The sequence below is a fragment of the Gorilla gorilla genome, chromosome 5, assembly GCF_029281585.2.
Source record: "Gorilla gorilla gorilla isolate KB3781 chromosome 5, NHGRI_mGorGor1-v2.1_pri, whole genome shotgun sequence".
Taxonomy (NCBI): domain Eukaryota; kingdom Metazoa; phylum Chordata; class Mammalia; order Primates; family Hominidae; genus Gorilla; species Gorilla gorilla.
The window spans coordinates 187,460,879-187,485,773 of NC_073229.2; the positions used below are offsets into that span (position 1 = coordinate 187,460,879).

Genomic DNA, 24,895 nt, shown 5'->3' on the forward strand with positions numbered 1-24,895 from the left:
TGCATCATATCTTTAACTTTTCTACGTGTGGCCAAATGGCTCTCCGATCTACAAGCCCAGAGGCAGTGTGTGAGATGCATTGCTCAACAAGCCGGCTGACGCTTGTAAATGCCCAACATCTGAATCCTTGTTAAACACAGAAGTGCAGGATGTATCTTTAAATTTGCATTTTTCCCAACGACTAGTGAAGTTGAGCATCTTTTCTTGTATTAATCAAGTTTCTTTTCTAAAAATTGCCTCTTTCAATGCTTTGTTCATTTTTTTCTGGGTTATGTATCTACTTTTTATCAATTTGTGGTATTTTATTCATTATGAATACTACTGTTTGGTTATATGTGTTTGCAGACTTTAGTTTTTGTGCCTATTTATTGGGTCTTTTACAAAAATAAGATTCTAAGTTTAATGTCATTAGATTCATCAAAATCCTCTCTTTGTGATTTCGGATTTTTGTACCTTGATTAAGAGAACCCTCCATTCCCTGACATAGTAGTGTCATTGTCCCAATCTCGATTATTGACAGCATCACCCTAACTCCCTGCTCTGCCTCTCTCTGATGTGAAGTTTCCCTTTGTGCGTGTGTTTTCTGCTTTTCTTGTTTTACCCACTGCAGGTATACAGTCCCTCCATCTCCTTCGAAATTATCTGATCTGTTCTTAAACCTTTGTGTTTCTATTTGAATTTGAAGATCAACTTATCAAGATCCATTTTAAAAATCTTGCTGGAATTATTTTTTGGAATTGCTTAGATTTACAGATTAGTTTATGGGAAATTTCCACGTTTAAGAGATTGAATTTTCCCTTCAGAAACAAAGTGCGTATCTCCATTAATTTAGAATTTTTTATACTTCATTCATGTTTTTAAATTTTTTGCATAAAGATTTGCACAGCTTTCGTTAGTTTCAGGGTTCATTTTTTAAAAACACTTTGCTGTTTACTACAGTCCTTAGATTTCCTCTGTAACATAATCTCTTAAATTTATTCATAGTTATAACTGAAACTGTTGTACTACACCTTGATTTTTTGCCAATTTAGGGATTACTGAATGAACGAAGGCAAAATCCATTTTATGCCAATCTATACACTTGGTTTTGAATAATTTATTCAACTAAATACTTTCTAAAGAGAATCATATGCGATGAATAAAAATATCTTGAATAGATTGGAAACGTTCCTGTTTTGTTTTCATTGTAAATGCATACTAAATGCGTTAACAACATAGAAAGATTCTGGGTTCTATTAGATTCCTCAAATATAAACACTTTGGATGCACCGCTGTTTCAAAAGATGAATAGTTTAAACGGAACTCCTATTTACAGCCATGTTTGCAAATGCATTTTTTACTTTAACTATTCTGAGATATAAAAATAAGCACAGAGATTTTGTGATAGCTTTGCAACTAGCAGTATTTTTGAAACATGAAATAGGCGTTTTGTCTGGAGAAGCCTTATCTATCACAGTCCATGTCTGAAATCACACTTGTTTAATGAGCTCTGTTTTATGGAAGCTGCCGATGCCTCATTCGTAAGTCTCCCCATTCGTTCCAATGTCACACAGACTTTGGAGATGAATTTAAATTTCATCATTATCCATGACCTACAATGTGTGCATTGACCATACTAGATTTTCCCTTTTTGAATATATTCCCAACACTGCACCTCCCTGCCCTGCTTTATTGTTCGCTTGCCAGTCCTCGGCATCGTTTTATTCCTCCGGCATTTTAAACAAAATAAAGATCCAGGCTTATGCTGAGGCAGTGCTGAACAAACCCACCAAAATCCTCAGAACTCCATCCATTCAAAGGGGAGCGCCAGGATTTCCCAAGCGACAAGAACAGGGCGAGCTCTCCGATCCTTTCTCCATCCCCCCAAACCTCCCCTGGCTCTCGAGAACACTGTCAGTACTCCCTAATACCCCGTGCTCCAAATCCGGAGCTCGGTCTCCACCCGGCCACACTCCAAGTGACAGCAATAATAGCTGGTGTTTCTAAAGTGCTTACTGGTGCCAGGGGCTGCATCCGTGTAGACTCATTTAATCCTCACAGCCCTAAGAGAGACACGTTTGACAGATGGAGAAACTGCTCCGGGATACTCCGTCGGGGAATGGCAGGAGCTGGCCCCACAGCCCGGCCTGGCGCCACCGCGCACTGCCTGGGCCCTGCAGCTTGGAGCAGGCCCTGAGTGGGCTCCCTGCAAATATTCTCATGCTCCCTTCTCACCACAGCCCTGCAAGGGGCATGGTACTGAGCTCACCGTTTTACAGGTGAGGAAGCCACGGCTCAGCCTTCTGACTCTCCTCTACCTGAGCCTCAGAGCCTGGTCAGAGGCTCTGTGCCCAGAACGACAGTACATAAGAAGGAGTGGGGGAGCCTGCCGGAGCCGCCTGGGGCATTAGCAGATCCAAGTTCCAAACATGGAAAACTTAAAACGAGTTACAAGCCTGTCATCAATTTGACAGTAATGTTTTTATAATTACACATTGTGATACTTACCTGAATTATAAAGCAATTGAAATGTTGTTTTGTTTAACACCTCAGCTTGGATCTGGACGTTTTTCTAACTTAAGAACCAGAACAACGGTCACAAATGGGCTCCTGAAGAATGTTTCAGAATGCTCTGTTCACAACCATGGGGGCGTATCTGCCACCTCTGCCCCCAAATGGACAATCTGTCAGTGTGATAACCCATCTTCTAGGATGGTAATTAACTCGAGAAGAGGCAGTCCCCAACCTTTTTGGCACCAGGGACCAGTTTCGTGGAGGACAATTTTTCCAGTGAACAGGGGAGAAGGTGGTTTCAGGATGAAACTGCTCCACCTCAGATCATTAAGCATTAGATTCTCATAAGGAGCAAGAAAGCAAGATCCCTCACATGCGCAGTTCACAATAGGGTTCATGCTCCTCTGAGAATCTGGTGCCGCTGCTGACCTGACAGGAGGCGGAGCTCAGGCAGTAATGTGTGCTCTCCCACTGCTCACCTCCTGCCATGCAGCCTGGTTCCTAACAGAATGTGGACCTGTACCACTCTGTGACCTGGGGGTTGGAGACCCTGCTTGGAGATGTTCTCCTTTATCCCTACCTGTTCATTGCAACACTGAATAAAAATTTAACTGAAATGTTCATTATAATTCACATGCATTCAAATACTTGGTTGTACTTGGGTAACTGTCAGAGTTTCCTACATTACCTCACTGCTCTAGCTTTGTCTTTTGTTCCATTGCATACATCATTTCTAGACTAATCATCCAAAATGAGTTGTAGAACATGAGTTTAGAGTCATATAGACCGGCCATATCCTGACTCCATCCTACACTGCCCATATTAGTTTCCTGTGGCTGCCGTAACAGATGACCACAAACTTGGTGGCTTACAGAATGTGTTCTCTCACAGTTCTGAAGGCCAGAAGCTCAACATCAGCTTCACTGGGACGAAAGCAAGCTGCGGGCAGAGAGAATCCATTCCTGGCCTCCCCCAGCTTCCACTGCTACCGGCATTGTTTGGCTTGTGGCCACACCACGCAAGTCCCTGCCTCGTCTTCACATTGCCTCCCGCTCTTCTGTGCACTGTGTCCAAATCTCCCTCTGCTTCCCTCTCATAAGGACACTGTGATTGAATGTAAGGCCCATCTGGGTAAGCCAGGATCCTCTCTTAGGATCCTTAACTTAATCACATTTGCAAAGACCCTTATCCTAATAAGGTATATTTGTACCTAATAAGGTACATTTATAGGTTCTGGGAGTTAGGACCTGACATCTTTCTGACCATGGGTCAACCTGTGTGATTGCAGGGAAATTATTTAATCGGTCTATATTCAGTTGTTTTCACTGTCTAATGGGTATCTGTTTCACAGGGTTGCCTGAGGCTCAGAGGAGACAGTTGACATAAAGCACTTACTGCAATTCTTGGCAAAAAAAAAAAAAAAAGCTTTTAATCAATAACTATTTGTTTTGTTTCTATATACCAAAAGTTCAGCATCTCTCCATTACTTTCTGTCTTAATCCCTTAGTCTATTAGGTTGGTGCTAAAGTAATTGCAATTGCCAAAGTAATTGCCGTTAAAAGTAATTACAAAAACTGCAGTTACTTTTGCCCCCACCTAATAGAAATCCCTATGTCCATCATCTAGTTCCAACAATTTTCCCAACCTTGTCTTTTACTATTTTCTTTGTAGACTTTCTAGTCTAACTAGATGCGTTTGCTAAGGAGTCCCTCAACTGAATGTTCTTGCTTCTCCCCTTTGTGTCTTTATTCTTTGTTGCTCCTGCCTGTGAAAGTTGACTCCTTCCTCTTTGCCTATCCAAATACTGTCCCTTCTGCCAGGACGAGCCCCATTCTTATCCTCTCCTTGAAGCTTTCCCCAGTCAACCCAGCCCAGGCTGGTCTCTCCCCTTGAGGATGATCAGCTGCTCTCCATGATGCTGCCTCACTCTTACCATGATGGCTCTATACACATAGACCAAGCTGCATATAGACATTTACATGCTATGTACGAAGCACGAAGCAATGATGGATAAACCATTGCGACAGAGAACCCCAGGAAGTCGGACCTGGGCTCAGAGACTAAATTAACATCTTAGATCCCTAGGCCAGAAACAGAATAGGCAGTGAGGGGGCCTGAAGCCTCAGGCCTCCTGAGATCTCAGTTGAAAAGCGGTCCGTGGTGGCTGAGAGCCTGGCCTCCATGGGGTAGAGAGGAGGAGAGTCTCCCTGTGGGGTGGAGTACCAAGCCAGGCCTGCTGCTCAGAGGCAGAGGCCAGAGTGGAGTCTTTCACTAAAAATAAAAATAGAAATAAAATAAAAATCTGCTGCCAATGCTGTCTGCTGCTGGACTGGAGGCTCTAGGAGTTGAGTGCAGACAGCCACAAAACTACTAGATGGGAAAGAGAGAGCAACAATTGAGAAGGAGTGAAAGAAATGGGGAAAAACCCTTTTCCTTCTAAAATAAGTCTGCAAATAAAAAATTTCATAACCCATGAAGAATTTCCATGCTAAAAAAAGGCAGCCCACACAATAAAAATTTAGAACACATGTTCATTCTGTATTAAAATAAATTCCTATAACAGCATGAGAGGTCCCGAAATCATGCTAGATATCCAAAGAAATAAATAGGATAAGTTCATAAAAGTAAAAATAAATTATTTTTTGAAAAGGATAGAAATCTTGAAACAAGAGCAGACGAATTTGAAGAAGAACAAATGATAAATTGGGTTAAATAAAATGGGAAGCTGCCCAGGGAGGATGGAGGTTAACGGCATCAAGATGGGAGAGACAAGTGAGCTGAAAGCTGCTCTTCGAATTGGAAGTGTATTTCCAATTGAGAAAGATTAAATATGTAAATTGTATCCTAAGCACAGTGTGATAAAACTGAAAAACATTAAAGACAACAAGAAAATATTTAGGCCACCAAAGAGAAAAGGCAGACACCACAAAGACCCACTGGATCATCAGTGGAATTATCAGCAGCCTGAGACACCAGGCAATGGGTTGATATCTCGAGTGCTGAGAAAAAACAAAACCAACTACCTAGAATTTTACACACAGTTAAGATATCACCCAAGAGGCAAGGTAAAATAAAGACAATTTCCGACATAAAAAGATGAAAAGAGTTCGCCAACTCTACTTAACTCTAAGTAAAATTACAGCCGAAGTGAGTACATTAGTAAGAAGAACAAACCCACAGCTAAGACTGAGATACCAGAAATAATGGCAAGTCCCAAAATTGATAAAATGTCGGTAAGATTTATGAACTATAGGGTTTTTGTAATGTATGTGTTGTTTTTTTTTTAAAGCCAAACTAACACTCCAGACAACAATGGCAGGATGTCAGAGGAGTTTTCAGTCGTCAGCCAAAGCTTTGTTTTATCTGGAAGAAAGTTAAAAATATTTAATCACTATGGAATTTCCATACCTAAAACCATGCTAAAAGATTTAAAGAAAAAAATGAAAAATCCATATTAAGCTAAAGAAACATAAGGAGTAATAGTAAGATCAGATTTTAAAAAAAAGCATTAATGGAGAAAAGAGGGGCATCATAGGATAAGAAGAAGCAAAATCCACCAAAATGATGTAAAAATCATGATCCTGTATTATCCTAACAATATAGCAGAAACATGTAAAGTAAAAGCTAACAAAGTGATAAGAAAACTGGACAAATCCACAAAGTAAAGGATCATAGCTCTAACAGATCAAATAAAAAATTATTGAGGATATGGATGATTTTTTAGTAAGAAAATTAACAGGTGAGTTTTGACATATAGAGAATTCTGCACCCAGTAGCGATAGTCCTTTGTATGCTCCTAGAACATTTACAAAATTGACCATGAAGAAGATTAAAATTTCAACAAATTTAAATAATTTATATTATTTAAATGATATTCTCTAGCAACTAAAAAAGGTACAACTAAAAGTATAGTGTTTGAAATGAATTTATAATTCATAAACTAAAGCACTAGATGAAAATAAATGTAGACCATTCAATTTAAGAATTAGAAAGGGAGCAACAAGGTAAATGCAACAAAAACAGAAATAAACAAAAGAGCAAACATTCATGAAACAGATGTCAAGGAAATGGTAAAGAGGATCTGCAAAACAAAACCAGGTTCTTTGAAATAGCAAATAAAATACACGTTTCACCAAGAATGAGCACAAGAAAAAAGTCACAAGTAAACAGTAACTCATTCATAAATCAATGCAAATGAATTCGGAATTTAGTTGAAAGAAATAATTTACTAGAAACATATAAATTACCAAAAAATAGAAACCCAAAATAAGCCAATAAACATTAAAAAAATGAATAAGTAATCAAAAGCTTCCCGACCAAAAAGAAGTCACATACCCAGTTCATTTTACAATCAATTTTTTCTAAGTATTTAAATATCATTTCTTTCTCTCAAACTATTCCAGAGAACTGAAAAAGAAGAATCGAAGAAGAAGGTAGGATAACTTATGAGAGCAAAAGACAGAAAATATATGAACATAGTTGTAAAAATCCTAAGTAACATGTTGTCATATTTAAAAAATCCTAATAGATCAGGATGAAGTAGGACTGTCCTTGGAATGGACGTGATCACTGTGTTCCCAGAGCCTTGCTATGTGGTTTGAGAAGGGCACTGCACCCTGTGATATTCTCTCCATAAAACATAACCCCAACTTCATGATGAGAAACTCATCAGACAAACCCAACTGAAGAAATTCTACAAAATACCAGGCCAGTATTTCTCAAAACTCTGAAGATCATGAAAAATAAAGACCAAGAATCCGTCCTAGAACAGAGGAGACTCTGGAGACCTGATAACTAAATGCAGGGCTGTATCCTGGTGGAATCCTGAAACAGAAAGAAGACAGCGCTGGAAACGCTGGCAAAATCCAAATGCTATCTGAAGCTTAGTTAAAAGGAATATGTTAACGTTGATTTCTTAGCTTTGACAAATACAAGATTTAATACAAGATATTAACATTGGAGAAACTGGGTGAGGGATGCAGAGAGCTCTCTGTACTATCTTTGCAACTCTTAGTGTTAGTAAATCTAATATTCCGTAATAAAAAGTTTATAAAAAAATAAAAATAAAACACCTCAACAGCTACTCATGATGGAAACTCTCAGCAAACCACGAAGGGAAAGGTGTCTCAGCTTGATGATGGTGTCCATCATTGCTTCGTGGTTTCCAGCGCATAAGTAGAGGTTTTATTTCACACGTTGTAGTGAGGATTAAATGAAACAATATGTATGCAATGACTTATGAATTAATATTATTATTCCTGTGATCCCAGCAACAACAACATCAGAAGTCGGCTTGTTGCTTTAGTGCATAGTTCTTGGCCTTCTTTATGCCATGCAGCACTTGGACAGCCCAGGAGGGCCTTCAGACCGCTTCTCAGAATGTCTGCCAATGCATAACACACAATTCATGTAGTTACTCTGTGTGTACATATACAGTTGTTAAATCACAATAATACTTTTTTTGATATTGAACTAAACTTCCATTCTAAGGATAGCCCTATTTGGTCACCATGTGTGGCTGAGAAATCAACAGGCCTGGGCGACATCAGCAAGGAGGTGAGGCAGAGAGAAGAATCCACGTCCAATGCCAGGGCTGGGTCTCCTGGGTGGGTGGGAAACTCAGGGCAAAGAGATCCTGAGAGGGGACGGGGAGGAAAGACCAAGAGGTCGGTGTGGGAACTTGTTGAGTTTGAGTTGAATGATGTTTCCAACTGGATATGTTTCATAATTGCATAATCTTTTCTGAAAAGTAGTTTTCAGGCCAGGTGCGGTGGCTCACATCTCTAATCCTAGCACTTTGGGAGGCCGAGGTGGGTCCTGAGGTCAGGAGTTTGAGACCAGCCTGGCCAGTACGGTGAAACCCCATATCTACTAAAAATACAAAAATTAGCCAGGTGTGGTGGTGCATGCCTATAATCCCAGCTACATGGGAGTCTGGGGCAGGAGAATAGCTTAAACCTGGGAGGCAGAGATTGCAGTGAACCGAGATCGCGCCACTGCACTTCAACCTGGGAGACAGAGTGAGACTCCGTCTCAAAAAAAAAAAAAAAAAAAGGAAAAGTAGTTTTTAAATCTTTTGACTGACCATGCACTCACTCCATCAGTTTAAAAAATTATGCATGAAAAGCAACACACATACACACACACACACACGTTATATTACTGCAACGATGTGTGTTAGTAATGTGTAATGTATATTACAGTACTAACGTTTGCATAATGAAAACACACGAATAAAAATTGTAAAGGATGATGTTAAAGGTAATACAGGCTGGGTTCAGTGGCTCATACCTGTAATCCCAGCACTTTGGGAGGCTGAGGTGAGTGGATCACCTGAGGTCAGGAGTCCGAGACCAGCCTAGCCAACATGGTGAAACCCCATCTCTACTAAAAACACAAAAATTAGTTGGGCATGGTGGCGCATGCCTGTAATCCCAGCTACTCAGGAGGCTGAGGCATGAGAATCACTTGACCCTGGGAGATGGAGGTTGCAGTGAGCCAAGATCACGCCACTGCACTCCAGCCTGGGCGACAGAGCGAGTCTGTCTCTCAAAAGAAAAAAAAAAGTAAGCACAGATATAAGCATTTTTCTCTCTGCATCCCTTTGATTTGGTGAGCTCCAGGCAGTAACATCAGGTACAGATGTAAAGTTTGAAAAAAACAGAGGAGTTGTGTCTGCAAAGGATCACTTTCGTAATGAAAGACTAGAGCAGGTAGAGAGATTGGGGACCCCTCCCACCCTCTTTTCCCCATCCCCTCTGAGCCCTGCTGATGTTGAAAGGTAGCTGATGCCTCATGTTTCAGCTCTGAGCTTTACTGCTATTGATGCTACATCTCAGTGAGTTCTGGCTTGGAGACCACTGGTCCCACCCAACCCACCATGAGAGACGATTTGTGAAAAGAGCCCAGAGTCTGGAGTCTGAATGCCTTGGTTTGATTCTGGTCTCTATCCCTTTCCAGCTAAATCTTACATCTTAGACAAATCATTTGATCACTCCAAGCCTTGGTTTTCTCGTTCATAAACTGGAGGTTGTATATTTCTTTTCACAGTGTAATGAGGATTAAATGAGACAATGAAAATCAAAGTGATTTGTGAGCTAGAATGCCAGGAGCTACACCAGCATTTGTTGTTACCTTTTGTATAATCAAACCTAGTCATGCAGTGTACATTTTCCTGTCTACATCTTCCATCAACTATAAATACAATGGGTCATATTCCCCCTAGGTCCAGAGGTGGCAATAATTCTGCAATCATTAGGTTACCTTTTCCTATCCACAGCACTTGTTTTCCTGTCCTATGCAGAACACTGGTTTTCAAGCTGGGATGATTTTCCCTCCCAGGGGATGTTTGGTTGCTCCCAGTGAGGGTGGGGATACAGTACTGGCTTCAGCGGATAAAGGCTGGCCATGCTGCTAAACATCCCACACTACACAGGACAGCGCCACCACAAAGAACAGAAAGCGTCAGTACCTGGAGTGGTTAATCCGTCCTCTGAACCGACTGGGATGACGGGCATGGAAGTTTTGGTTGTTGATCTTTACTCCTGCAGTTGAATCCCATTTTCTGTTAGAGGTTACTTACCTACATTAGCAGAAGGCCCTGGCCTGGCTTTGGGTGTGTCTAGGGGGCACTGACGCCTACTGGAGATGGGAGAGGAGAAGGAGACCTGCAGGGTGAGATGAGAGGCGGTGAGGAGAGAGAGCTGCTGGCTCTGCCTTCACTTACGAATGTAACCTTTTTAACATGTATTAAGTCTCTGGTGGTGAAAACCTCAAAATTATTGAATTTCAGTTTTGTATAAGTAGCAGTCACATTTTACTGCTTTCCCTTCTTCTACTGTTGTCTTCTCCCTTCTGTTTAGTTCTTCTGACTCTTTTGAAGTTCAAAAAGCCTTATGTACCAGATCATCACTCTTCCGTTCTCCCTCTTCTTCTTTCTTTTATAAATCTTTGTGCATGACACACATTTAATAACCAGGAGATGCCGTCGGTAGCCTTGTGTCCATTTCTGGAATCCCAAGACTTGGCTTTCACCACCACTTCCTGACCACAGCAAGCAGTTACCAAGGGCAATGGAGATACTTTCATTCCTAGCCTTGGCCACTTACCCTGGTGCCTTCTGTTGATTTTCAGAATCAGAAGTCGAGTTGATCATCTGAATTATGAGTTATCCAGTCTAATGGCAAGGAAATTAATAAGACAAAGTCGTGAAACTCCCATCTGTCTCCAAGCTATCTACTTGTGGATGTTTATCAAGCTAAGAAACTTGCCATATGTGTAACATATTGTCTGAAGGAAAAGAAACTCTCTACTTTTTTCTAGAAAATCCTGACATTGTATGTTGTGTTTTTGTTCCACCTTATTAAATGGCCTTCTCTTCTTGTCACAAGTAAATAAAATGGCTTCATCCTGTTCATCTTTCTCTGTTAGCTTTCCATAATAGTGATATGAATGGTTTCTGTTTACATGGGGTGTTCAACCTCACTCCTCAAAGGATCTAATAACATCTTTTAAGTTCAATCTGTTCTTGTATTTTGCCTTACAAACTAACATGTTTTTAAATGTCTTTTCAGAAATGATAAACTTGAATTTTTCTCATGGTGGCTTTTGTCCAAACATCTCTAATTGTTTTGGAGATAATATCCTATTCATTTTCACAATATTCCTCTGAAAATGTAGGCAATATTGTGCCACCTTGCGCATGGTCAGACCACAGCATGTGGGAGTTGATTAACTCTCTTTTTGCCATGCTTCTACATTGCTCATCCCTTTTCCATTCTGTTAGCACATGGATGCTATCAATTCTCTTCTAATCATCCTTTGCAGTTAGCTGAATACCCCTTATGAAGTTTATCAGCCTCAACTCCTGTGATAGTTTCTTGAGGACATCTTATCCTCCTTCATTAGCTTGCAGGGTCAGTCTCCTTCTCTGATTGGTTTAGGACCATGTACTGAACTCTGCACATATGATCCACACAGTTCAATGTATATAATTACAAAAATGTCTAAGATCCAAATTAAAGGAAGGAATGTGAGCATTACAAATGGATGCATCATTGAACACACATATATTTATTTCTCAAATATAGAAAAATGAAAATGTAGCATTCTTATAGGATGATAGCAATATATTTGTTTTCAATGTGCTTTTCTTATTTATTTAATCCTCATGAAATCTGACTATATAAGCAGGGTTGCCATGCCCAACTTAAAGATGAATGAACTGAGACTCAGAGGCTGGGTTGCCATCCCAGTGTCTCCAATCTTGCAGAAAATAGAGTATTTCCTAACAAATTCCAGTGATCACATGGCAGTTCTTTCTATTCTGACTATAATATTTTCTCTGAAGCTCTATTCACCAATCTTGCCTTCATGTTCACCTCCCTCATATCTCACTTTCCTAAAACCCACCTTTTATCACATGTCTTCCCCCAAATCACCAATAGTTAGCAAGTGTTCCTCAGAGGGAAAGAAAAAGTATTGGGCATGTGAGTTACAGCCTTCCATAATATGAGAGTTTTGTTCTCCTAGACCTTCCTCTTGCACAGCCTTTCTTTTCGGGCACGCTGGGCTGTTCACTATCCCAGCCACGCTTCACACCTCCCAGACCCCAGGAAGATGTCACCCCCTTGGCAATGCCCCTCTAGCACCTTTCTTTACCAACCAGAATAGAAATGGACTCACAGAGACTCATTCACTGCCTGTTTCTTCAGCATTTTATGCCCCTTTCAATCCTCCGTGCTGCCTCATACATTTCTTCTACACAGTAGACATTTGGTTAATACTCATTATCTGGTTGATACCACTGAAAATATGAAATTAGGCAGAAAACTCACTCTGAGGACAAGACGATGTCTACTGTAATCCACCTGCAGACGTGTTAGAAATTTGCACTAAGTCACATATGCTTATAGTGTGTGTGTTGGGGGGGGCGGGTATTCTTACCAGATTTTTCTTTAATGCTGCAAATTGGCAGCCTGAGTGTTTTGAGCATCCATGGCCATTAGAGGCAGTCTTTCAAGGGGAGTTTTCACGTCAGTCATCTCTGTGCCCTCCCACTGTACTGAAAACAGTGTCTGGTATGTATTATGCACTGTAAGAATATTTTTACATTTTTTTCATTGAATAATTCATTTAAATTTGATATACAAAGGGATCCAATGCAAACTTTCATTGAAAGGCGCGATCCTGGAGCCTGTTATAATGTGTGCAGGCCACATCCGGCCATCACGGGCAGGTTCGCATCTCACACAGAAAACATTTCTAGCCAGAGAGCTGCATGGAAGCCCACCACCCTTCCCTTGAGAACACACTGCTTTATGAAAGAACAGGACAATGGCACCTCAACATCCATACATTCCTCTTCAGACTCAAATAGTGGCATACCCAGTATTCCACTGCTGGATAACACTCAGAATATGGAAAATCGGTCCCAGTGACACAGCTTTTCTCTGCACAGTAGCTAGCTCCTCTCCAGCTCTTTCCCATCTGCCTCCAACTTTGCGTGTCAATTTCTGCGTGAGATGGAGCATGCGAGAACATACAGCACACAGACCCTAAGCAGCTCCCAACACTGGAAATACCTTCCTCTCTCCTGAACGTGCTCTGTGCAATTGCAATGAGAGATTCCAGCGCCACTGGTAACTTACACTTGGCACCAACCCATAACTGGCTGCTGCACAACTGACCGGTGATCCATGCACAGTATTCTCGTGGAAGTGAATGAGGGTTTTGTGAAAAATCTATGGCGGGGGGGAAAAATGTCCCTGACGTCTGTTGAAAACAGCCAGGCCCTGCTGGAGGGAATTGTGTCACTGTCGACTGGCTCTGTTAGGAGGAAACAGTTCCCAGGCCCTGCAGGGCCGTGGCTGGCTTCCTTCCCCTTCCTTGAAGCTCCTGCCCCGGCCCTGCCGCCTCCCGCAGACCGAACCCTCGCTGTCACCTCCCCTTCTGCACAGTCCAGGCCGGTCTGGTGTCCTCACGCCCTCCTTCTCCTGCAGAGCTTCCGGAGGGGACGCCTCCCGCGGGCGCTGGCCGCTTCCCAGGCCCTGGCCCTCCCCAGGCCTCTCTCCCCAAGGCTCCGGCCGGCTCCCCCTTCCATCCTCCCCAGCGCACTGGCCCGTCTGCCCTCCTCGCTCAAGTCTCCACCGGGTAGATTTAAAAAGTGAAAAGCCAAGGCCACGTCTATGTGCGGCCTCGCCCTCCTTCCCTGCGAACCCTGGAGAACACGGCCTTCGGATGAAACAAACCCCAGTCTCCTCGCTTTGCATGGGCTTTTCTATCCACCGCGAGCTGAAACTTCCCCCTAAAGCAACCGCGTCTCCAGACTCCTGGGCTCTTTCCCTTCCGACTCCCCGACCCCGCGAGCCTCCCTGCAGGCCCCTTCTCCTCCCTCCCCCGGGCTGCGGGTGGTGTCCGCACAGCCTCCGCCCTCTGGGCGCTCCTATCCTTCGCACTCCAGACCCGCAGCCCCAACCCAACACCTGTGAGCTCCAGAAGCTGTCTCCCCCCACCCCGGGCCAGCCTGGAGCCCCTGCTGCGGATCGGATCCCCGGTGCAGGCCTCCCTGCCAGCAGCGCAGATCCTCCTTCCCACCCTGCGTTTCCTACCTGGGTCCTGTTGCTCCCGTTGGCTTACGGAAAGGAAACTCGGTCTCATTTCCATTTCTTTAGGAAACTCAGGGATGCCTGGGACTCCTCCCGCCCTGGGACTCCCCACTCTCCGTAGTTCACACAATTTAAAGTTCCCCATTTTTAATTTTCCCTGCGGGACTGTCTAGCTGTGCGTTAGTTCAATCCTTCTTTCGATGGTTTTCTCACTGGGATTCCTGTTGCTAGTCCTCTCCCTGGCCCTCAACCCGCAAACCGGCGATGTTCTTCCTGACGCCGGAGTGGCCTCTACCTCGCAGGCTGTGGAGGTCTGCCACCTGCCAAGTAACACCACGTGTTTCTTAACCTGCACCTCAGTTTGATCATCTATGCAAAGGGGGAGTGATCACATCTAGCTAATACGAGTGTTGTGAGGATTCAGTAGGTTATCATAAAGCATGCCCCAAGGGCATCCCGGAGCTAAACAAGGCTAGGTAGGAGTTAGTGCTGTCCCACTTGTCAGATCCCAGCGGGACACACCAGGCCGGCCACTGGCTGGCTCTAATCCTCCTCTACAGGCTTCTGTCCCTCTGGGACCTTACCTTCCTGCTCCCTAGCCTGTGCTCACACTGGACCACTCCTTGTCCCTTGACCATGGGGCCGTCTCCATGCCCCAAGGAAGATGTTCTCTTCTCTGTCAGGAACATCTCCCTCGTATCCCCCAGCCATGGAAGTTTAAAGTCAATTAAATACCACCTTCTTCAGGAATCCTTCCAGGCTCAAGTTCCCCGCCTCTTACCCTCTAAGAACAGGAAAACCCGTGGAATTATTTGCTCCCTCTGTGCTCCTACCCGTACCCGGGTCATGATTTCAGCCCAGCACTTGTAACGATCCATTGACGGTTACCCCGCTTGGTAGTGACTGCTTTGACCAGTGAAATCTGGATCCAACAGTCTTGAAGGTCACTAGACCACTGAAAGGCGAGCAGTAGGTGGCAAAGAAATACTGGCTAAATTTAAATTTTTGAAATTATAAATTTTGGAAATCATGACCTAGGGTAATGTTTTCTGTGCTGGGTTTTATCTATATTATTATTGGTTTGGGGTGTTTGCTCTGCCTGGGAACTTCAAAAACCAGTTTCTGACCTTCTTTTAAAAGTAAATCTCTTACTTAAGATTGAAATATATTAAATTCCTTTATTTTTGATGAGGAACCATAAGTAAACAATGGATGGATTTTTAAAACTTTTACATCTCAAAGAAGACATGAAAATTGAAAAATACCCACTTTGCTTTAACATGACTGCAATTTGATAAATATTTTGGACTTTTATTTGCAAAAGAATATACAGAATCTTTATTTTAAAGACTTATTTAGTGGAGCTGAAATATCACCATTGTACTCCACTAGAATGAAACATTTGTTGGCCAGGATCTTGGTTTTTGTCGTTGTTGTTGTTTTTAATTCCTTGCTCTTTGGACTGTTGTTTAAAATCTTATGTTTTTTAATGTGTTACCAAGGAGAAAATGTGAGAGCAAATTCCATAGTGTAGACTGGAATGCCTCCCCCTGCCCTCCCCAGCAACACACACTTCATGATGTCTGCATATGTTCCCATCCTCATCGGCAGGCTTTTGTTCCAGTCCTGAGAAAGACAGCCTCCCACTAAACAAATAAGGCCTCCAAAGCATGTGTTCTTCTTTGGTGTTCCTGCAAATTAGCATGAATCTGTGCTATGTTGTATGGAAATTCAGAGAGACATTTTATTATTTGTCCTCAATAGGAAAATGTGCAAAATCCATGGTTTGCTTATTCCAGATAGAATTATCTCACTTTTCTTTAAATCAGCATCAGTAAGCATGAATTCAGCCACATAAATGACTTTACTTTTAAAATCATGAATAAAAGTTGAGTTTACCCACTAAAAAGTATCCTTCGATTCAAAGAATATCAATTACATAGCCTTAATTTTTTAATGGAACTTAAATATTATCAAAGCTGTATGTCTAGAATGAAGAATGAAATGAATCAATGTATTAGAAATTTGCAGATGTTACATAACAATCACTTCCTAACGAATGCTTAGAAGATCCTATTTATACTTTTGAGCCCTTAGATTCTACCCCAAATATGTCTTCTTAAATCCACTGTTTTTCTTTTCTCTGTAATTTCAGTTTGTTTGGTTTAATGATAGCTACTGAACATAAATGCCAAATTACAATGGCACTTCCCAGCTGTGTGCAGAACTTTATATTTTAAGTACCAATTTGTGATGAAAGAATGCTTCCAGCTCAATTCTCATCAGCATTAGAGGTTTTAGCAATTGCCAATTATTTTTCTAAATTACGTATTTTAATTAAGTAAAATATTGTGAATTTAAGATTATGAAGTGTTCAAGCATTACTTCATCTTTAACTAATTAGTGAGAAAAAGGAAATTATATTTTGGGACATTAAGTGGCTATTTTTAGAATAAAATGCTTCTATGGTTTCAATGCCTTAAATTAACAGAAAATGCACAAACTTCTCTCGAAATCCTGTTACATCTGGGGTCTTTGAAGTACACCTTGAACTGATCATTTGTTCTAATGTAACATAAATTTGTATATTAATTAGAGCCAAAATGCCCAAAAGATTAAGCTTGGTATCTCCCTTGACTAATTTAACACATCTAGATCCCTCAGCAACATTTTAAAACCACCTGTTTCTATTTTGCCCTCATGGAACAAAGCCTAGAATGTAGGAAGGACCTCAATGTATAACTATTGATATGACTGTCATCCTTAGTTCAGTTCTGAGATTTCCATTCCTAACTTATCATTGGATCTACATTCTATTTCTTACAAGGGCACTTCAAGAGATATGTACAGATGAAGGAAAATTGGCACCAAAATCTGCCTGCCTAGCAGCTTACAGCAATATTGGAAGGCGTTGAAAGCCATTATTAACTGACATTGGCAAAGTGATTTTGAAAAATCTTCGTTTTATATGTCAATGCAGGCTATGATGGTCCCTAAACTGTTGCTTCAAGGCAGAGATCACATACTTTTTCTCTAACTGTGGGTCTCCCAGCATTCTCCCTCCTGAACACAGCCCATTAATGGTAGTGAGCTCCGGAGGGGAAAAGGGTTAGTCAACAATTCTGCTTGGCTGCTTCAGGGGAGAGCCAGTGTTTTGCAGTCTAGTGAACTAATTATGCACTCTTGATGAGATCATTAAAGGACAATAAAAGAAAATGGAAACAATTCACAGTATGTATAGACAAATTTCTATATTGAATAATTTTTGTTTGTATTTAAATGTTGGGTAGAAACTTTTCTATCCTGAGTAATGGTTGGTTTTTAAAAAAAAAAAAAAAAATCTTCAGATTGAAACTTATCCTTTAAGCATAAAAGTATAGTCAGGAATTTTTAGTCTTTATGACTAACACAGATGATACCAATAGTTTGGTATCTCCGATCTGATCAATAAACTCTACTCTTACAATGGTGTGGTGCCCTGTGAGGGAAGGGGTGGGCACTCCTGGATCCCCCTGAGCATTTTCAGTGCTTCTGTTTCATTCATCCACCTTATTCTGGAAATTCAACTGGGAGATTTATATTTTAGATATGTTTTTATTAAAACGCTCCTTTCAGAATTGTTTTCCAATTTATTCAACAGGCAATATTAGGTAATATATTTGAAAATACAAAAAATGATGAATTTTGTCATTGATTCCTGTGTAGTCATGTGAATTCTTGGAGTTTCTAAAAGGCGATTTTTTTTACATTGGTTTACATCCCATTTCACTTGACAATTTGAAGCATCCAAAATGATACAAGCGAATTGGATGGATGACTCAATTAAATACAATGGAAGTCAATAAAGATCAATGCAAAGTAGTGTCTTGAACAGCAATAATCCTATAAATACAAACTAAGAAAGAAACCAATTAAATTTAGTGTGGGAAAAAGATGAAGAGGTTTTGATAAGTGAAAACAGTACAACTGAAAGAACAGCCAACTATTTCGTGACATGTCAATACTATTGCTGTTGAGTGTAAAATGCATGAGTCCGTCTCCCTCGAAACCACCAGCTCCTGCTGCAATGTAAGGCTCTGTGGGGTGAACAGTCTGGAAAGAAGAAAGCAGTGATTCCCAGCGATGGTCAGAATCCAAAAGCTGAGAGGCCCTAAGAGGAAGAACAGCGGTGATTTTGCACCAGCGATCATATGTCTCTGCGGGAAGGGCAACATTTAAGAGTCTGTGGAAAGAGGGTTTTAACATCTCCTTTCCCCAGGAGGGATGTCCCAGTCTCAGAACTGGGATCCTTCTGGCATCAGGATGACCAGAATTGGGGTGCCCTTAACAGCCAGCCCTGGTACAGCCTCCTCTGCGGAGCTGGACGTGCCCCCAGGGTTGCTCAGCCAAACAGAAGGATCGAGAGGCAACATGATAGGTGCCTAGGATGTGGCTATAAAAGGTTCTTGTGGGCACTGTGTGATCCTTCATTCGCCAGTGCCACTGCAGAAATGATGAGGAAAATGGCCAGCAGTCGAGATATTTAGGTTGGACATTAGCTAAGGGGCTGTCTTGGCAGCTCCAGGAGATGGTCTGATAGTTCATCTTAAAGGTTACAGACCCTTCCTCCTTGCGGCATAGAATCCTATGTGAGGCAGCTTTCCAGAGGAATCCTGGCGTCCCCAGTATTGAGACAGACAAAAGGACTGGAAAGCTACGGGGGAGAAAAGGAATTAAATAAGCCACACTGATTTGCCAGAAATCACTCCATTCTGTGCCTAGATGTTGCTCTTGCTCATGTGCTGTGTAGGACTGCCAGATTCACAAAGAAAAATACAGGATACCCAGTTAATTTGAATTTCAGATGAACAAGAAATAATTTTTTTAATATAAGTATGTGTCATGAAATATTTAAGACATGCTTATACTAAAAGTGTTTTTGTTATTTATGTGAAATTTAAAGTTAACTGAGCATCTGTGTTTGATCAGGCAACTACAGGAAGAACCACATGCCTCACACATACATGGTCTATGTCCTCTGGCCACCTGCATGTGACATGCTGAAACTATCACACCAACAAAACAAGCCCAAAGCTCTTATCTCTGAAGCACTGGGAGTTAAGTTACTACCTTAGAGGAGATGAGCGCTTTTTAAAAATTAAATGTGGGAAAAAAAACATGGAATACTCACAATGCAAAATGACTCATCCTTGACCTCCAAAGCCCTCACACCTAGATTATTGAATTAATTTTTCACTAGTTCTTCCTACTTTCCACTTTCTCCCCATACCTCTCTTCTATACAAAACTCTCAAATCAGCTGCTGCGAAGGCTGCTTTCCTAACGTGACTGGGTCCCCTTTGGGCATCCAGTGAATGCCCAAACAGGCATGAAAGACCCTTCCCGAGGCCCCTTTCCAAAGATACGTATGCTTCCTCTGCCCTTGAATGGTACCCTGGGCTAGGAAGTTACAGATGAGGCCAGTGAAGAGGAGGCTTCTCCCTCCATGAAGCTGGGAGGGTCATTCCAACTCAAGGGATCAGGGAACACTTCCAGAGGGAGATAGCATTTGAGCTTCGCTTTGAAGAATGAGTAAAATTTAGGTATGGGAAGCTGGGGAGAGAAAAGCCTGGCTGGTCTAGGGCAAAGGCCCTGGATTAGGAAGGTCTTGTGTGTTCTGAGAGCGAGAGGCCCTATTGGCTAATGGTTAGAGGATGCCCAGATTCAACAAACTACTGACCTTTTTGTAATCTCTAGAAACTTTTTTGAGTGCCATGTCATAATTAAGGCCATGCAACAGGGAAAGTTATCTGCAACGATTTTAAGCATCAGAAACTAAGAAGTTCATTTAAAATATTTCTGATCTGTACCTTTAAAAATTCATTTTCAGTATCACTATAATCCACTCAGCTGACTCTAAATCTCATGTCCATTTCAGAAGCCCTAGCTGAGTCTCTATCCGGTCCCAACCCCACTCCGACTGAAGGTAAGATTCTAATGGCTGATCTACCTTTGTGCCCACGCACATCCTCTTGCTTTACTTGCTAGCCTTCTCAGCCGCCTCTAGATCTCTGCACACACCGCGCTGTTCAGGGGCCTTTTTATATGCTGTTCCCTCCGTCTGGAATGTCCTTTCCCCTCTTTTCTCCAAGTTCATCCTTCAGGATTCAAGCTAAGAATTGTCTCCTTCAAGGACTCTTCCCTGAGCTCCGAGACAGGCCGAGAGGCCCTTCGCAGCGCTCTCCTGAGGAAGCCCTCGCCGCCGTGTGCGGAAAGCTGCCTTTGGAAAGTTTCTCCCATCTGGCCCTGAGCTGCCGCAGTCTCCTCTGGCTCTTGGCTCCTGCAGCCTCTTCTCCATCAGGGCTGTCAGCCAGTCTCTGGGCTTCAGCCACCGCCTTTAAGCTCATGACTCCGAAATTTCAGTTTGCCTGAGCCACAGACGTATATATTGAATGATCTGTTCCTAAAAGCCTCAAGGTCACTCCCAACTCAACATGTTTAAAGCTAAACTCTCATCTTCCCCAAGCCTGCTGCTCGTCCTACATCGCTTCTCCATCCCTGAGCACCAGAGGAGCCTGGGGACCGTTTTAGACTCTTCTTCGCCCTTCTCCTGAACCAGCACCCCAGCCCAGTGCGCCACAAGTCATATCTGAGCGGTCTCCCTACGACCCCCACGCCCCGTGACTCCCTCCTCTTCCACTGCTGCTGCCTGGGTTCCCACTGAGGAGCTCTCTCCTTGGGAGCCGTGCCCTTCCCACTTCAGTCCTCCCCAAGACATTTGTATTTATTTTCTATTGCTGCCAAAACAAATTTACAGAGTTGGGGGCCTAAAACAGCAGAAATTTATTATCTTGCAGCTCAATAGTGCAGAAGTCCACATAGGTCATACAGGACTAAAATCGAGGTATCCACAGAACCGTGTCCCCTCCTGGGGCTCTGCTGGAAAGCCTGCTTCCTGGCCTTTTCCAGCTTTCACTCCTTGGCTCGTGGGCCTCTTCAAAGACAACTTCTTCAAAGCCAGCAACGTTGCATCTCCCTGACCGTTTTTCGTGTCATCTCTAGCTGTCAACTTGTGCCTCACTCTGCCACTTTAAGGACCATCGTGATTATACTTGATCCACCCAGATTATCCAAAAGGATCTCCCTATCTCGAGGTCTTTAATGTGAGCATGTCTGCAAAGTCCCTTTTGTCATGTAATGCAACATAGTCACGGGTTCCAGGAATTAGGTTACGTTCATCTTGGCGGTGGTGGGCAGAATATTCTGCCTACCACACAGTGGAGTGGTCTTCCTAAAACACATCTCTTCTTCTACTGACAATTACTAACTACTACCTGTGGAGTAAAGTCCAAACTTCCTATTTGGGCATAATGGTCTCCATCCTCCATCCCGCGTCCAGTAGTGCCTACATTCAAGAAACCACTGGCATTTGCTCAGTAGCAGTGTGACTGCCTCTGTGTCTACTAGTTCTGCTCTTCGACCTTGAGTGGCCTTACCTTCCCTCAGCTCTCATGATCATTCCCAAGTCACCACCTCTGCAAAGCCTCCCAGGACCCACCCTCCGAGGTGGAAAGGCACACTCCCTCTAGGTGCTTGCTGTCCCTACAACCACATCTCTCATGTCACCTCTCCCTCTTCATTGCACCTTGCTGGTTACCAGCAGAGTTCCCTGTGAACAGGAAACTTGTCTGTCCTGTTGCTGCATCCCCAGCACCAGGCATAGTGAATTACAAATGTTAGTTGGATGGGCAGATGAACGCACATTAGGCTGCAGAGCTCGTGGGCTGCTCCTGGGGCCCATGCTTGCTCTTGCACTAATATGAGAATAGTTATCCAGCCAGCTGAGGATGTCAACAGCCACTTCTCAGAATGAAAAAGGACACGAACCAATGTTTCACTTTACTACACCACTAGTGAATTAAACGAAGCCACAAGCACTCGGCTTGGAAGATTCTATCATTCCTTATGTTCTATTCCTCACCGTTTGGGCCACTTAGTATTTTCTTCAGTGAACCTTTCTTGAGTGTTCAATAACACTATGAAAGTTGTCATCAGACCAAGAACAAATGAGGTTTAGTTTACTCCTTAGTTGACAACTAATGAACATTACCAAGCTGACAGGCTTAACTCTTGACTTTTCTATTAGGACCTAAAGAATCCATAGAAATGATCTACGGTTCTTGGAAAGAAATGGAAAACAAAATATTTGTGGGTTCATGTGTAGACCCTTATGGATAACACCTCTTTTATTCCTCACCAGGACCATGTGAGGTGGTAGCGCTGAGAGAATGGGAAATGCTCCCAAATTCTTAGGTACATGAAGAAAACAAGATTGGACCTTCACCTATGTGTTTTCTGCTTCTGTAGTAAAATGAGGCTGCTGACTGTATTAAGAATTGTACCTACAGGGAGTGGCCACCTTGATTTATGTGTGGGCTGAGAAAGATATTGAGATGGGCATGAGTGGAGAATTACAGTAAAAGCAATCCCGGTGATGAGGAGGAGGGACTGATGGGTTTTAGTAACTGCTTGTGCATGCCTGGTTGAGCTGAACCACGAAACCTCTTTCACCCATCATTACTTGCATCTTAGGATAGGGAATGAGCTGTTTGAGCTGATGAACCCTTAAAGATCAAAGCTTCCATTTTTATGCAAATAGCCAAGAGCAATAAAACCTAGGAAAGAAAAGTAGGGAACGTGAATTACAGTAGGATGTGTGTCATTAAAAGTTACAGCAAGCCGGGTAGTTATTCAGAAGTAAGCTCCCAGCAAGGACAACTTTTCAAATTTGTGTTTTAAATTATTTTTAAATGAGAAGAGGTAATAGTAAAATATAACCCTGAGTTTCATTTGTTCTCTAATACATCACAATGTTAAGATGATATAAATATGCAATCTTGAATTAGACATTACTAGGAAATAATATTGCACACTGACGTGCCAGGTACCTCCTCACACTGCAGCAGGCACAGGGCTTTGGTGCTGGAAGCTCTTGGAATCTGACTTAAGTACCACTCTCAAACTAAACATGGCTTCTTTAGCTTTTTTTTTGCAATGGGATTGCAAAACCCATTTTGCAATCCAGGTATTGATTGTGCTGCCGTATTATACTGTGGTTCTATGTAAGAAACCACATCCAGATCCTCCCTGAATAGACCTCTATCATGTTGCTTGGAGGTAGAACATGCCTTTAAGAATAAGCTTCTTTGAATGCCATGAGCACAGGTTTTGGAGTGAGAGAGCTGGTTCCAGTCACAGTTCTCCTGCTTCCAGGCTGTGTGACCTCAGGCAACTTAGAGAACTTCTCTGAAGCCACATTGTCACTGCATACTGTTGTTGTAAGCGTTACATAATGTAACCTTTTGAAAGAATTTAAATGTTATATCTATCTGGCATTTAGCTAGAGCTTAAAGAGTTTAAAGTTTCATTTTAGATAAGAATAAATACTGTTATTTATTATAATATTAATCTATTATTTATATATGTTATATAATATATAATTTATTATATATATTTACATCATTTTAGCTAAAAATAATAAATGATTTATTATAATATAAAATTTATTATATTAGTTCTTATTTTTAGCTAAAATGAAGTAAATTCATGTGCTGTAAAGGAAGAGTTGTTCTACCCTTATTATAATTGCATTTATACAATTTTTAAAAACTGATGCTGAATCTCTAGTGGAAAGAGTACTGGACTGAGTCTCGCATTATGGGTTCTAGTCCTGATTCTGTACTCACTAATTTTTTTCTACCTTCCTCAGCCACTGTATTCAGTATTTAATATAATGAGCGTTCTGGTAAGTTCTTTACATACATTATCTTATTTACTTTTACAAGGTCAGGGGTGACATTGACCCAATTACTTGTCCTTTCTAGGTTCTTCTTCTGCTTTGATAAGGGTGTCGAATGTTCTCTCGGTCATTTCAGCAATAGTATTCTAAAGGAGTACCTCCCACAAATTGTTTTCTAATTTTACTTCGAAGAATTCCAGAGATGACAGTCCTAGGGTGTTCATGACACTGGTAGACACCTCCCCCTCCCCTTCAGTGGCCCCGATCCTCATTCCGCCTCCACCCCCGTGACTTCCTTTCCTGCCTCCTCCCAGGATGGACAACCCACGCTCAGCCCCACTCTCTCCTTGCCAGCCCTGCTCCGACAGAGGCTGGCTTTCCCCATCAGGTGTTGGTTAGCCTTTCTCTGTACTTTTAATTATTTTTCATTTCGATTATTTTCGCTGTGTGTTGGGAATCACTATTAGGTAGAGAGAACCATATCAAAGACATTACTCTGCATGGGTCTGTCCTCTGTCAAGTCCAAGACATGGATTCATTGTCATCTCTTATATTTTTTGGACACAAGTTTGATGAGGTTTCTTAATTTTGACAGAGTTAATGCTTCCAAGAAACTTAATAAAGATTCTACAGCCATTTTAGTAATCAGGGAACTACAGTGGAAATATATCTCTGAGTAATAAAATCCATCCCCTGGAAGCTGTCACCAAAGACTCAATAATCATGTTCGCCACCCAGCATCCTTTCTGGACCTCAAGCTGTCTTGTTAAGTGTGCTTAATATCCAGGATATTTAGTTTACCACAGAGTTAACTCAAGTATATTTGTGTTCATTTCCATGCAGGATTTTGCAAGTCACCAAGACTTAAGATAATGGAGGTTTTGACCTCTAGGTGAACAATTACTTTATTTCTTTTCATGTACTGAACTCATGAAAATATATTGATGAATTAATAAATGGCATACCTTTTATACCAAATTTTAACAAAATAACCTTAATAGAAGCTTGAATTGCTGTTG

The 24,895-nt window shown here is 42.0% G+C and overlaps 1 protein-coding gene across 8 annotated transcripts in view; it reads left to right on the forward strand.

Annotated features, from left to right (window-relative positions):
• Positions 1-24,895, forward strand: part of PACRG (parkin coregulated) — a 576,157-nt gene that overhangs the window by 397,303 nt on the left and 153,959 nt on the right. The window contains exon 5 of one of the 8 annotated variants that reach the window (XM_063707991.1): positions 20,016-23,388. The exons of the other annotated variants lie outside the window; for them this stretch is intronic. Within the exon in view, the coding sequence (XP_063564061.1) occupies positions 20,016-20,125 (110 nt within the window). The 3' untranslated portion in view covers positions 20,126-23,388. Of the gene's footprint in view, positions 1-20,015; positions 23,389-24,895 lie in introns of those variants that run through there. 8 annotated transcript variants of the gene reach the window in all.